This window comes from Rhinolophus sinicus, chromosome 5, assembly GCF_057876585.1.
Source record: "Rhinolophus sinicus isolate RSI-liver-muscle chromosome 5, RSI-T2T, whole genome shotgun sequence".
Taxonomy (NCBI): domain Eukaryota; kingdom Metazoa; phylum Chordata; class Mammalia; order Chiroptera; family Rhinolophidae; genus Rhinolophus; species Rhinolophus sinicus.
The window spans coordinates 57,385,229-57,400,650 of NC_142505.1; the positions used below are offsets into that span (position 1 = coordinate 57,385,229).

General features: G+C 38.4%; 1 protein-coding gene across 1 annotated transcript in view; it reads right to left on the reverse strand.

Annotated features, from left to right (window-relative positions):
• Window positions 1-15,422, reverse strand: part of LOC109445755 (cadherin-related family member 3-like) — an 88,239-nt gene that overhangs the window by 59,962 nt on the left and 12,855 nt on the right. The window contains exons 3-4 of the mRNA XM_019728383.3: window positions 14,688-14,859; window positions 13,104-13,192 (exon numbers count right to left, since the gene is read on the reverse strand). Coding sequence (XP_019583942.3) covers window positions 13,104-13,192; window positions 14,688-14,859 — 261 coding nt within the window. The remainder of the gene's footprint in view (window positions 1-13,103; window positions 13,193-14,687; window positions 14,860-15,422) is intronic.

Consider the following 15,422-nt stretch of genomic DNA (forward strand, 5'->3'; position numbering starts at 1 on the left):
TATGTCCAATTTGTCTGCAAGCCTATACACGTCACCTTTAAAATATATGCAAATTGCCTTGTTTAGGAGTGAAGGGTGCTGCATATGTCACTTTGAGATACATAAATGAAATAGGAGTGATTCATGGATGAATACAAGGATGGAGAGTTGTATGATCATAAAGACATGGTAAAATACTAGCTATAGAACCTAGTGTAGGGGTTTACGGATGTTCACTCTCAATTTTTCAGCTATTTCAACTTTTCTACATACTTGAAATTTTTCATAATAAAATGGAAAAAAAAATTGTAAATTCCAATGACTTCTCACCACCCCAAGCCACCATTCTAGACCAAGCCACCACCATCTCTCACCGGAACTATTGCAATCCTCTCTAAATGGTCTCTCTGCTTCCCATCTTGCTTCTTTACAGTCAATGTTTTTCACACAAAATCCAGCATGATCTCTTAAAAATGTAAATAATATCATTTATTCTTCTGCCCCAAAATTTCCAGGAAAATCCCACTTTAATCAAAATAAAATTCAGTCCTGACCAATGTTTAAAGGGGCTTTTGTAATCTGGCTGCTATGCTGGCTATATTTCCACCATCATCTTTCTAACTCTCCCTCTCACTTTTTGCTTTTCAGTCACATTGAAGTCATTGTAGTTCCTTAAATATGTGAAGTCTGTTTCTGCCTCAGGGCTTTTACACTTACTGTTGTCTTTGTCTGCAATACCCTATCCCAGGGTATATGCATAGTTCCCTCCCTCACTTCATTCAGGTCTTTGATTACATATCTCTTTGGAGAGAGCCTTCCTGATTATCCTACCCAAAATAATACACACCATTACCCCATCTCCTCATCACTCTCTTTCCCTTTGCTCCACTTTATTTTTTTTCCACACCACTTACTATCTGACATCATATCATTTATTTGTACTTTTGGTTGTTGTCAATTTTCTTCACTAAATTGTAAACTCCAGGAGTTTACATGCCTTATTCAATGTTTATTCAATCTTTTATTCTTAGCACCTAGAACAGTATACACAGAATAGTCACTCAAGAATTATGCATGCAATGGAAAAATGGAGGTTTCAAAAGAGTTCTAACTGCTGTGCAGTTAATATGTTTTTTCAATATTTGAAAGTTCTATTAAATGCCAAAACATTTAAAGCAATTTTCTGGGTAAATATTTTATTTTATTTTTCATTGATTTAAGTTTATTTTATTTATTAAGCACTTCATAGACACCTTACTGTTGTGAATAACACAGACCCAATTTCTGCTTTTGTGGACCTTATAGTTTCATGAGAGGCATTTTTAAAATGATGACAAAGTATGATTACTGTTATAAAATAGCAAGAAGAAATTATTTTTTTGCCAAACAATAACCCACACTAAAAGTTAACTGTTTTGAACCATTTCTATTTCTACAAATGTTTTCAGGGGAATATAGTTTTAATATTGATCAACATGGACAAAATGAGAAGAAATTTTGAAAATTTCAAATTATAAACAGGCTCTGTCTACACCAAATAAAATTAAGGAAGATTTGGCAAGTTTTGATAGGCTGATTCAATGCAGATAGTCTCACTATAGTGAGCAGCATTTGGTTTTGGACTGTGGAGTTTCTATTCAGGTACTTATGATAGCAGCACTTTGCTAAATCAACCTCCTTCATTCTCAATCCCTGTGATTTTGCAGTTCAAATCTCTTCCTCCTAAGATTCCTGGTGAGGAATGTGAACTAGGCCTAAGCCAATCGGTGCATAATAGCCTACCTTGCCACAGTAATTGGTTAAAGGTTACCACATGAACCAAACAGAGCCATTGAGATTCCCTGAACTCAGGGAAGGAGCTTCAAGTGGGTCTGAAACTGTTAGGCTACAGGGACTCGAATTCCTGCCCTCTGGTTGTTACCAAATGGGTAAGATCATGGGTCTTATAGTTAACCTACTTACATCATCTCCTGCGTACATCATGTGAACCCAGAATTCAGCTGTGCTGGAAGCCCAGTCTTTTCAGTTATTGCAGCCAAAATTATCATTTGGGTCAAGTTTTCTCTAAGTTGCAACCGTAAGGATCCTAATATACTTTCTGAGTGATTAGGCTCACAAAAAGAAGACACAGACTCACATTTATTTATTCTGTTTGCAAAATATGTAGAAATGACATGACCTAATACTACCAACAATTGGATACATTTTACCTATCAGATGTGCCTCCCCCACCCACACACACATGAAACTTACAAAAATTGAAAATATAGATGTTATTCAAAAGACAACATGGACCTTTTCCCTAAAATGATTATACTTAAAAATAATCCATTAAGGAGATCCAAGATGGCAGAGTAGATCAACGCTGTGCTTACCTCATCCCTTGAACATCTCAAAATTACAACTAAATTATAGAACAATCAGCCTAGAGAACCATCTGAAGTCTAGCTGAACAGATGGCTTATAATGAAGGATATAAAGAAGAGGCCACATCGAGACTGTAGAAGGGGCAGAGACGCTAAATGGCTGGTCCCACACCTATGCGTGGTGGTTAAAAATTGGGGGAGATATCTCCCCACAGAGGTTCCCCACAAAGGAGCAAGAGACCCTAGCCCTCCACATCAGGGTCCCCAACCCAGAGTACTGGTGTTGGGAAGAGGAGCCCCCACAACTTCTGGTTATGAAAAACAGTGGAGATTCCGACCTTCCTGGTAGGATGGAAGGCTGCGGGAAACCCAGACATCCTCCTCAAGGGCCTGGGCAGGCACTTACCCTGGGCTCCAGCAGAGGGACAGTGACTCTCTGGACGTTGGAGACATATGGGGAGACACTGAGTTGTGTAACTTTGGGATGAGGACTAGAGAGACAGTCCCATTTTCCCTGTGTGGGGCTCTGCTCTGCTCGTGTGCAGCCAGCAGGTCAGTGCCATCATTCCCACGTTGAGCCCACCCCCACAGGATAAATCTTAATCTGATTGGCCTGGTGAGCTCTGCTGTTCCAATCTGTTGAGACCCACTCACTGAGACCCTGCCTCACCTAACTTGCTTACTGAAGGAGGCTTTATCAGTGACTAAACCTTATGGGAGGTAGGAGGTGGCAGCAGGCCTAGGAGTGCCCTGGCTTTTGCAGAGCTACCCTAGATCAGGTACTGGTGGCAGGTGTCCTCAGTTTGCAGTGTGGCCTCTCCCACGTGCGTCCAGGTATAGCACAGGCTGCAACCAACCATGGATTATTTTGTAGCTCCTACTAGGTAGTCTCCAGTCAGCCACACAGGTAGTGGCTGACCTGTGCCTGCACCAAAGCCTCTCACAAGAGGCCCCAGAACTAACATACTTGGAGGTTGGCATCAAACTATAGCAGAGCACCACCCAATTAGTCCCACAAGCAGCATACACAAAGGGGGTCTCAACAGACATGAGAGTATGCTGGGGAAAATCCTGCTCCATGGGGTAAGCCCATAAGCTGTGGACAAGGCCAAATCCCAGAACCAATCAGCCTGAGGGTAAATCTCACCCACTGACATACCAATAGCAATCAAGGCTCAACTATAACAACAGGGCACACACAATCCACATAAGTGACACTCATGGAGCACCCAGCTCAGGTGACCAGGGAGAATGTGCCACTGGGCCCCACAGGATCCCTATGGCATAAGGCCACCCAGAAAGACTGGGAGACATAGCAGCCCTACTTAATACATAAAAACAAAAACAGAGAGGCAGCCAAAATGAGGAAACAAAAAATACATCCCAAATGAAAGAACAGGAGAAAACTCCAGAAAAAAAAACACAAAAAAAACAACTAAACAAAATGGAGACAAGCAACCTAACAGATACTGAGTTCAAAACAATGGTTATAATGACGCTCAAAGAACTTAGTGAAAACTTCAACAAAGAGATAGAAAGCACACAAAAAAGCATAAAAACCATTTAAAAAAAAAGTCTGAAGTGAAGAATATAATGACTGAAATGAAGAATGCACTAGAAGGAATCACCAGCAGACTAGATAAAGCAGAGGATTGATCAGTGACTTGGAAGACAGTTAACAGAAAGCACCTAGTCAGAACAGCAAAAAGAAAAAAGAATCCAAAAAAAATGAGAATAGTTTAAGAGATCTCTGGGACAACATCAAGCATAACAACATTCACATCATAGGGGTACCAGAAAGAGAAGAGATAAAGCAAGGGACTAAGAATCTATTTGAAGAAATAATGACCAAAAAAATTTTCCTTAACCTGGTGAAGGAAATAAACATACAAGCCCAGGAGGTGCAGAGTCCCAAAAAAGATGAACCCAAAGAGGACCACACCAAGACACAGTATAATTAGAATGGCAAAAGTTAAAGACAGAGAGAATCTTAAAAGCAGCACAAGAAAGGCAACTAGTAACTTATAAGGGAGCTCCCATAAGACTGTCAGCTGATTTCTCAACAACTTTGCAGGCCAGAAGGAATTGGTACACAATATTCAACGTGATGAAAAACAAGGAACTACAACAGAGGGTACTCTACACAGCAAAGCTATCATTTAAAATCAAAGGACAGATAAAGAGCTTCCCAGACAAGAAAAAAACTAAAGGAGTTTATTGCTACCAAACCAGTATTACAAGGAATATTAGACTTCTTTAAGATGAAAAAAAAAAAAAAAAGATAAAAAATTTGAATAATAAAATGGCAATAACTACATATCTATAAAAAATTGCTTACAATGTAAGTCAATTAAATGCTCCAATCAAAAATATTTGATGGGTGAATAGATAAGAAAAACAAAACCCTTACATATGCTGCCTACAAGAGACTCCCTTCAGATTAAAAGACATGCACAGACTGAACGTAAAGCATTGGAAAAAGTCATTTCATGAAAATGGAAACAAACAAAAACTAGAGTAGCAATACTTACACCAGACAAAATAGACTTTAAAACAAAGGTTATAACAAAAGATAATGAAGGACCCAGTAATCCCACTTCAGGATATTTATCTGAAAAAACCCAAAATGCTACTTCAAGGGGACGTGTACATCCATATGTTCATTGCAGCATTGTTTACAATAGTCAAGATGTGGAGGCAGCATGGGTGTCCATAGAAGAATGGATAAAGAGGAGGTGGTATATGTATGCAATGGAATATTGCTTGGCCCTGGAATGGGTTCTTGCCATCTGCAGCAGCATGGATGGACTGCAAAGTGTTGTGCTGAGTGGAGTATGTCAGACAGTGAAAGACAGATGCAATATTATTTGACGTATATGTGGATTCTAAAAACAAAAAATAAACAAACAAAACAGAAACAGACTCATAGATACAGAGAACATTTTGATGGTTGCCAGATCGGAGTGGAGATGGGGTGGTGGGTGAAAAGGGGGAAGGGATTAAGAAGTACAAATTGGTTGTTATAAAGTAGTCATAGGAATGTAGGGTATAGCATAAGGAGTATAGTCAATAATATTGTAATAACTAGGTATGGTGTCAGGTGGGTACTAATTCATAGGGGTGATAGACAGAAGGTGGGTTGAAAGGCAGAGTGAAAAAGGTGAAGAGATTAAGAAGTACTAATTAGTAGTTACAAAGTAATCATGGAGATGTAAAGTAAAGCATAGGGAATATAGTCAATAATATGGTAATACTAACTATGTATGAGATTTCACAATTAAGTTCGTGAACTCATCCTAGAAAAAGTGCTACATACCTCATTGCTGAATATCACTACAGTCACCTTAGAAGTGCTCCCCTTGGGAAGCTATGCACTGACACCAGCACCTAGTCTACCCTTCAAAGCAATTTCGGAACTGTTTTTCTGGAATGGCCATCAGATCGGTCATCTGGATTACTCTTGGTGTCCTGGAAATGTCATGAAAATGTCTTCCTTTCAATATTTCCTTTATCTTTGGGTAAAGAAAGAAGTCACTGGGGGCCAGATCAGGTGAGTAGGAAGGGTGTTCCAATAGTTATTTGTTTACTGGCTAAAAATTCCCTCACAGACATTGTCGTGATGCAAGAGCCATGAATTGTTGGTGAAAAGTTCAGGTCGTTTTTGTCTAACTTTCTCATACAGCCTTTTCAGCACTTCCAAATAGTAAACTTGGTTAACTGTTTGTCTAGTTGGTACAAATTCATAATGAATAATCCCTCTGATAAAAAATTTTAGCAACATCGTTTTGACTCTTGATTTGGGCTAATGGAACATTTTGGTCGTGGAGAATTGGCTGATTTCCATTGTGCACTTTGATGCTTTGTTTCAGATCATATTGGTACACCCATGTTTCATCACCAGTGGTAACATGGCCCATAACATCATCTTGCCTCTCCAAAAGGTCTTGGCAAACTTTGACCCTCCTTTGCTTTTGTTTATTGGTGAGCTCCTTCAGGACCATTTTTGCACACACCTTTCTCATGCCAAGGTTTTCAGTTAAGATTTTCCTGACTGTTTCCCTATCTATTTCACTTGGTCTGCTATGCTTCTCACAGTCAGCTGATGATTTTGACACACAATCGATGAATTTTTGCAATGTTTTCATCAGTTTTGCTTATTACTGCTGCCCTGCCCTCTCTTAATCAGTGACGTGTTCTCTCCCCTCAGAAAAACGTTTAATCCATTTGTACACTGCTGTTTTCTTCACTGCATTACCCCTATAAACTTTGACTAACATGTCCCTGATTTCACTTCCACTCTTGCCAAGTTTAACAAGAAATTTAATGTTTGTTTGTTGTTCCAACTCAAACTCAAGCATTCTCGCGACGACACACAAAAACACACAACAACAATAATGAATGCCACGCAGCAAGACACCACCACACGTCGACAAGAACACAGCTGTGAGACACTGATAGACCAAGGTTATGAAACCTTACTAAACTGTTTGTACAGTGCTGCCAATGTAAGCGCACAGTGGCAAGTTCACTAATTTAATTATCAGACCTCATATAGTGCCAGGTGGGTACTAGATTAGTCAAGGGATTCACTTCTTAAATTATATAAATGTCTAACTATATGCTGTACACCTGAAATATAAAATAATATTGAATGTCAACTGTAACTGAAAAATTTTAAAGGTGGGAGAAAGGTGAAGGGCAATAAGTGGTTCAAATTTCCAGGTATAAAACAAATAAGTCATGGGGATGTAACATACAGCATAGGGAATATAATCAGTAATATTGTGATAGCGTAGTATGGTGTCAGGTGGTTGCTGGAGTTATTATGGTGATAACTTCTTTAGGTATATAAATGTTGAATAATTATTGTGTACACCTGAAACTAATATAATATTGTATGTTAACTATATTTTTAATAAAAATATTTGGAAAAAAACTCAACCCATTAAAACTAGAATTGGCACCCAAATTATAAAGCAAAATTCATATATTCTGATTTCTAACTCTATAAGACTCATCTTTTCTCCCCTTTAATGCTTGTTTTACAGCTGAGTTATAAAATAGGAGTATATAATTAAAACCCTCAGATCCATAATTATAAGCTCTACTGCAGCATAACTGTTGAGTCATTTGATGATTTCATCACTAATTATGCCTCTTAGAATTTCCAAATATCACTTTACCCTAAAATCTTATCATTGTTAGCCTTCAGTCAATATACTTGACTGAATGGAAAATATTGTTTATTTCCATGTGTAATCTGTGGCCTACATTGATTCATTGCACTTATTTTTTCAAAGAGGGAAAAATAATTAAACCATAGAAATAGATTTATATTTGTCATTAAATGATATATCTTTTTATCTTTCAAGGGCTACCATAAAACTTTCAAACATTATTCTTTATTAGGATTTTAAAAAATATTTCCAACAAGTTATTAGAATACTGATTATTTCCTTAGGCTAATGATATAATTCCCAAAAGAAAATAAGAGTTTATTATTGAAATGACAATATATATCTAAGATCTATATGCTAAGTTTTGTCATTAACTTTGGGGTAACTTCAATGAAATCTTTTACCTTGAAATGGCAATATTAAACCTTATTTCATGGAAATACCAATTCCATCCTCCCACCTCAACCCCACTCTCATTTTTCTCCACTGTCCCAACATGCTGCTCGTTCTCAAAGACTGGGCTTATTTTCACAAGGTGCTAATCAACTATTTTGATAGACACTATAAGATACAACACAATATTTTGAAAGATAACTTTTAGGGAATATGTTTATTTCACCATTAAGAAAAGAAAAGACAGGCGCCGGCCCAGTGGCTCAGGTAGTTGGAGCACCGTTTTCGATTGCCACATGGGCCAGTGAGCTGCGCCCTCTACAGCTAAGATTGTGAACAATAGCTCTCCCTGGAGCTGGGAGGCTGTGAGCTGCCATGGGTTGCTGTGCTGCCATGGGCTACCGTGTGCAGCCAGGAGTGGCTGGTGGCCAGCGTGAGCGGCAGGCAGCCGGTGAGAGCTGCCGTGAGCTGCTGTGAGCGGCCAACAGTCGACTGTCAATGGTCGACTGTCAACCTAGCGACCGACTGCCTCAGCCGGGGGAGCGCAAGGCTCATAACACCAGCATGGACCAGGGAGCTGTGTCCTACACAACTAGACGGAGAAACAACGGCTTGAACTGGAGTGGGGTGGAAGGCAGGTGGAAGAAGGGGGGAAAAAAGACAAAATACATATTGGTCAAGATACCTCTCTCCCCCGCTTCTTGTTCATGACAGTCAGAGATATCTGCGTTGCCTCAAAAAGCAGGATTCTTAAAGCAGAAATGAATTGAGATAATGTATTTAGACTTCCAAAATTGACTTTCAGTGTGATACACAATAGAGAAAGTCACATGCTACCCCCTCACCACCACTGAGCCAGGAAGGTTAAGGTCACACTGGCCATGGTGGATGGGATTTGTAATATGTGGGGTGTGACATGGAGTGTTGGGGTAGAGGTGAGTCCCGGGGAAACATCAGGAAGACCTCTATAGAGAAGAGTAGGGTCAGCCTCAAGTCACTGATGGATTTCATTACTGCAATGTGGGAAAGGAGGTGGGTCTTCTAGCTGTAGCCATTTTTTAATCATCCTATTGCTGACTGGCCATTATTGGGCATTCCCTAGATGCCCACTCTCCATTTTTTGTTTGAAATTCATATAGCTACTCCAGCTATTCTTGGATTGGTGTTAACAGGGTATATCATTCTCTATCTCTTTACTTTGAACTTGTTTGAGTTTTTATATTTAAAGTAGGTTTGTTTTGCAGACAAGATACAGTTGGGCCTTTTTTAAAAATCCAGTTTAATTATTTTTGTCTTTGAATTGGTGCATAAGACCATTTGGATTAGCTGAATTAATCTCTACCATGTTTGTAACTGTTTTCTTTTCATTGTATTTATCCTTTGTTTTTTTTCCCCCTACTCTCTTTGCTTTAATTGATCATTTGTAAAACCTTTTTCTTGTAGGTCTGCAAAAAAAACCTACTTTAAGTATAAAAACTCAAACAAGTTCAAAGTTAATCCATTAATCTTCTCTTAGCATATTAATTATATGTATTTTTAAATTTTTTTAGTTATTGCCTCAGAGTTGCCAAAACACATTTTTAACTAACCTAAATGTAGGCTCAAATAACACTACATCATTTTATAGATAGTGTAGGTGTCCTATAACAGAGTATTTCCTATTTCTCCCTCCTGTCATTAGGATATTGCATCATTCATTTCACTTATCAATATGCTATAATCTTCTAACACATTTAATTTATCTAATTAAATGTGATAAATTAAAAATATTATTTTACCTTTATTTATTTCTTCTCTCATGCTCCTGCTTTCTTTATGTAGATTTGAGTTTCTGACCTACATGATTTTCCATTCTTGCTGATGAACTTTCTTTAACATTTCTTGCAGTTCAGGTATGTTGGTAATGAATTTCTTCAGTTTTTGCTTGTCTGGGAAATTATTTATTTCTCTTTTGCTTTTGAAGGGTAGTTTCAATGGATATATACTTCTTTATTGACTCCTTATTCTTTCAACATCTTCAATATTTCATTCCACTTTCTTCCTGTTTGCATGGCTTCTATTGAGAAGTCTGCTGTATTTGTTATTCTTGTTCCTCTACAGGCAAAGTGTTTTTTTCCCTGTGACTTCTGTCAAGATTTTTCCCTTTGTCTTTGGTTTTCTGAACCTTGAATATGATTTGCCCAGGGGTGTACATGTGTGTTTATATATGTGTGTGTGTGTGTGTGTGTGTGTGTGTGTGTGTGTATCCCAGGTGAGATAAGGCTCAGGAAAATTCTTTCTCCCTGAAGAGTAGGCCTTTGTTATGGAGAAGGCTCTGGGTTTATTCCACAATGATTCTTTTCTTCTCTCTCTTCCAAAGACACAAGGTGAATTTTCTTGGATCTTCACTGTGAGAACCTAATGGAGTTCTTGATGGTAAAACCTATGAAAGTTATTGGCCCCCTAAGGTTGCAGTACCCAGAAGTTTCTCATTCTCATGCTAGTCTGTACTCAGCCTCCAGCAACTCATCAAAATTACCATGTAAGTCTTTATACCAGTTTATGGCTCTAGCAGTTTCTGCTGCAAGTAAGCAGAAGTTTCTGTGACTCCCTGGATTCAACTGTTTCTCCAGATTTTGAAGCGCTGGTTTGCCCTGATATGTCCAAGAAAAGTAATTGATTTTCAATTTGTTCATGATAAGAGGTCCCACTTTTTTTTATATCTTGAAATACCCCCAGAACCAGAGTGTCAGGGATCTTAAAACATCAGCAGCAATATGATGCAGCATGGAAAGTTTTAGTCCTGGAACTTAGATATGGATGAAATCCACTCATTACATGAATTGCTACAAATCGGGTCCTCACTTGGAATTTCATCTTTCATCATTATAACAATCCCAGAGACATGACGCATTATATCAATTTTCCACTGGGATCTAGTGTAATCTTTCTATTCTCTAGAATGCTAATTAGACATTATGTAAAATGTTAACAGGTGTTACATTTTATTTAAAATGTACTATGGAAAAATAATTAGAGCAAACATGATTAAATAAACATCTCTCTATTAGAGAACATCTCAGGGCATTTAATATGCTGTGTATTTTGAATTTAGAGGAGATATATAGATATTGTTTCCAAAAATCATTTGATCAGAGGATCTTTTATGTTTCTCATGGATCTCTTATATTTCTTAGTAGAGCTTGGGTTTTGTGGAAGCACTTTGGGAATTGATGATATGATAGGAAACATATAGGCTTTAGAGCAAAATGAACATTGATTTGAATCACAACTCCGCTGCTTATTCTTTAGGCAAATTGCTTCATCTCTATTAGCCTAATGTTCCTCATCTGTAAATTAAAGACATAATACTCTAGCTTATTGATCCATTTTTTAATATTATGGTAGATAATAGCATCTACTTCAGGAATCACATGGGGATTCAATTTTAAATAAGGATTCATGATAAAGACTTCAGAGTTATTAAAGTAGTCATTATTATCATCATACATCAGGCTCCAAAGCAGTGGTGAGCTCTTCCCCAGAATAGAACAAGCTTTTCTCTGAATTAATATAAAGGGTCAAACAAGTGAAAGTTAGTGCCCAGTCATGAGTGCTTGAATAACACATTTGGTCTGACCTACTGTGTCAGAAGGATATATGTGCAGGAGTGTGTCTAAATGTAAGTTTCCACAGCCTACGTCAACACTGAAATGTCATTCCATGTTTGGTAAAATTCACAAAGAACGTTGCATTAGCCTTCCATATACGGCCCAGGATCCAGTTCTCTTCTAGGAAAAGTATACAGCCAGGGCCAGAAGCATTTAATCTGTATGAACAAGCATTTGGTAGTCCTTCATTTGAAATGAATTACTTGCATTAGTTGGCTAGTAAGTCATTGTAATTGCATGTTAGAGGCATCGCTAAACCCTATTGGACGGTGATGCGCTTTCCACCCTAAAATGTCAACCTGGTGGGTGAGATGCCATGCAGAGCATCAAGGACGCGACTGCAACATGGTGTCTGATTCTCTCATGGCTGCAACTGCTCAGTGCTGGATTCAATGCTATAATCTTGAACACGGTGATTTGGAGGAATATGCATGATTACGTGGCTTAATTGCATGTTGTAAAGAAGCTGTGACCTTTCCAGTCCCATATTGGATGTGGGATTGTTCTATTGGTAGGAGGTTGAGACAAATGGTCGGGGGGAAGAGGAGCTTGACAACAGCACTGGTTTTTTGCATGTAATTACTTGAGTATAGTCAGTACTTTTAAAAGCCATGTGGACAGTGCCTCAAATATTAGTGACCATTTATTTGTTTAAAGAAAATATTGTGAAAGTTAAGTTGCCTTGAACAAGAACTCAGGAGCACTATCAGTAAATTGTAAGTATTGAAAGTATAGCATCAACATGTATAATTCTCTAATTTTCAGCCAATTTTGGAAAGTGATACAACATTAAAAAATAAAAACATGATATTCTTGTCTACCATCAGTCCACTAGTTGAAAATGTTAGACCTTAATAATGCCATAACCATTCCATATGGCATCAAAAATTAAGACAGTAATACAAATTTTGTCAAGTGTAAGATATTTTACAGTTTAAAAACTAATTTCAAGTCCATTGGGAGAGAAAGCAATAGGAGAGAAGACAAAACAGATACCCTTTCCACAATTTCATAGTTAACACAGAAAGGCAGAAATGTTGAATGACTTGCAGCAGTGAAGTTAGGATTTAAATCCAAGCCTCTCGGCACCAAGTTCATCGTTTCCTCGCCCTCATGGTTTCTAGAACTGGGAGACACCTATTCTGAAAATAAGTGCATTCCTGGGGCATTGTAAAGCCCGAGGATGAGACCCAGCATTTTGAAATACAAATTAATTCTACCAGAAAGCTGTATTGTTTCTCAACAGTAAGTGTGTAGCCAAGAACAAAATGAAATCGCTTGGCATCTTTTGTCAAATTACCTAAGGATTCGCTGGGCCTGCCTGCACAGGGTGGAATAGACTAAAAGAGAAGCAATTGCCCAGACAAGCCAGCCATAATCATTTTCACCTGAAGTGTCCTGATATTTGAAGCAAAAGGTATGTTTGGAACATGAATTGTGGTATAAAGGATCTGATTGTCTCTGTGGCTTTATGTGTGAATATAGTCATACATAAAACTACCAGGCACTGATATTTTCTTCCCCAAACTATAAATTACCTCCAAAACAGCATCTTCTGGATCCTGGGCTGCTGCTCTGTAAATGATTGTGCCCAAGGCAGTGTCTTCTAGGATATAAATCTCAGTAACTGCCAGAAAACATATAATAGGTATTATAAGCCAAAAACCCCTCATCCACTCCTGGATTTTACATAAAACTTAAGGACTGTGCTTGCTCAGCACAGATGTTGTTATAGGGTGATTCCCACTAATCATAATAATCAATAATAATAATAATAATAATAATAGATACAAGTTATCAAGTATCTATCATGTGTCAGGTATAGAGCTAAGAGATGTATAAATTTAAACAATAACAACATTGAACATTTTCTGATTGTTAAGCACTTGACATCATTGGGGACATTATTATTTCCACTTTACTGAGGTTTAGAAAGATTGAATAACTGACTCAAGGTCACACAAGTAATACATTAATATTGTCTGATGATTTTATTAGTTTCTGGTTTTTCCTCAAGTTTGTACTCTTTCTATTCATTTTTAAAATAGCGGGGACCACAAACTTGCACATTTACTCGTCAAACCACTCTTCCAGGATCAGGAACATTGGGGCAGTAGGGGACCCCTCGTGCACTATTTTGCCGAGCTGGCAGGATTTGTGGATAGAAAAGGCATCCACAGGTCTGTTTGGACTATGGCCAAGACACTGGCCTGGGCGTCCCATAAGCAAATGCTCACGGAGTGTCCACAAGCAACCTGGTGCCAGCCTCACTGTTTTAGAAGTCAGAAGCATGGAATTTGACCTTGGATCTGCCCTTGAGGAGTTTATTATTTGCCTAGGGGAAGGGATGGAAGAAGAGTAACATTGATTCAGCTTCCACTTGCTTGCCCAGCACTATGGTTGGCTCATTAACACACTATCGCAGGTGAGCTTCCTCAAGAAGGTATTAATATCTCAGTTTAACCAATGAGGAAACTGAGGCTCACACAGGATTAGCACCTCTCCCAGGTTAGTGGCCACCTCAACATCTAAACCTCAAATGTTTATGTTTTTAAGAGAAAACATGAATCAGCCACCTGTGAGTATTAAATACTTAAATACATAGAAAGAGACAGAGATGAGAAAGACAGAGACAAGAGTTAGAGAAAGATTCACATGTGGTGAAAATCAGAGAGAGAGAGAAAGAGTGCAAAAAGGATATGATCCCTGCCCCCACAAAGCTTCAAACTTAATAATAACATAGATACACTGTTAATTAAATAATTACATGAATAAAGGAATCTTTTAGTACACAATAATCAAACAGATAAATGAAGTTTTGAAACACTGAGAAGTTACTTCACCTAAGTCTGTTAACTCATCTTTACAACATAAATACAAGTAGCACCTACCTCCAGTGCTAGGAGCATTCCATACACTAATCCATCTGACGTTCTTGGGACAGTGCCTGCTACGTAGTTAGTGCCTGATAAGTGGCAGCCCTTTATCATTACTTTTGTTATCATTATTCTCCTTATCCCTCATATAACCATGACACGATGAGAGCACATAGGACACGGGACACAGAGTCCACACGTATGTATCGACTGGATCCTTCTTTCCCCAAGAGAAGAGCTCTGTACCTTGGTCTCCCTGAGCAAGGGATCCACTGAAGGTGGGAGGCTCATTCACATCAGCAATCTGTATTAAAATGGTCTGTGATGCTGTCGCCCCTTGGTTGTCTTTGGCATAGATTATCAAGGAGTAGAGAGTCACTGTCTCGAAGTCCAGCTTAGGTACTCCCGTGGTGAATAGCTAAATGAAACGAAGAAGTGCAGAATAATGGAGTGAATCACTAGCTTCATAAGGACAGTTTAGATCTATAATTCCCAATATGAATCAGCATTGTTAAAAAAAAAAAAGAGATAAAAATCTTGTACTTAAAATGGGAAGTAAGGTGACCTGATTTATTAAAAATCTCTATGAACAGAAAATTCATACATGTTATATCTCTTTCTCCCCTCCCACATTTTCATGTTAGTCTTCCTGATAACAAAGTTTATTGAGTCTCTTTCCCAACTCTAATTTGTAAGGGACCATTCTAAGCACTTAACAAATGTGCCATTCTACTCTTTTTATTGCAAATGGGGACTATTATTGGATGCACTTTACAAATGCAGAAATTGAGGCTAAAGAGTTAAGGAGCTTGGCCAAGTTTTGGAGAGAAATGCAGTGGTCCTCCCTCCATCTGACTTCACCCTCTTGTCCTTAATCATAAGCCTAAACTGCCGAGCACCTATAAATGGATGAAAAGAGAGTGTAAGAGGCCCTCCCGCCCCTCCCCCACTCAGTCACCCCACATGTGTTCTAGGCTTCCT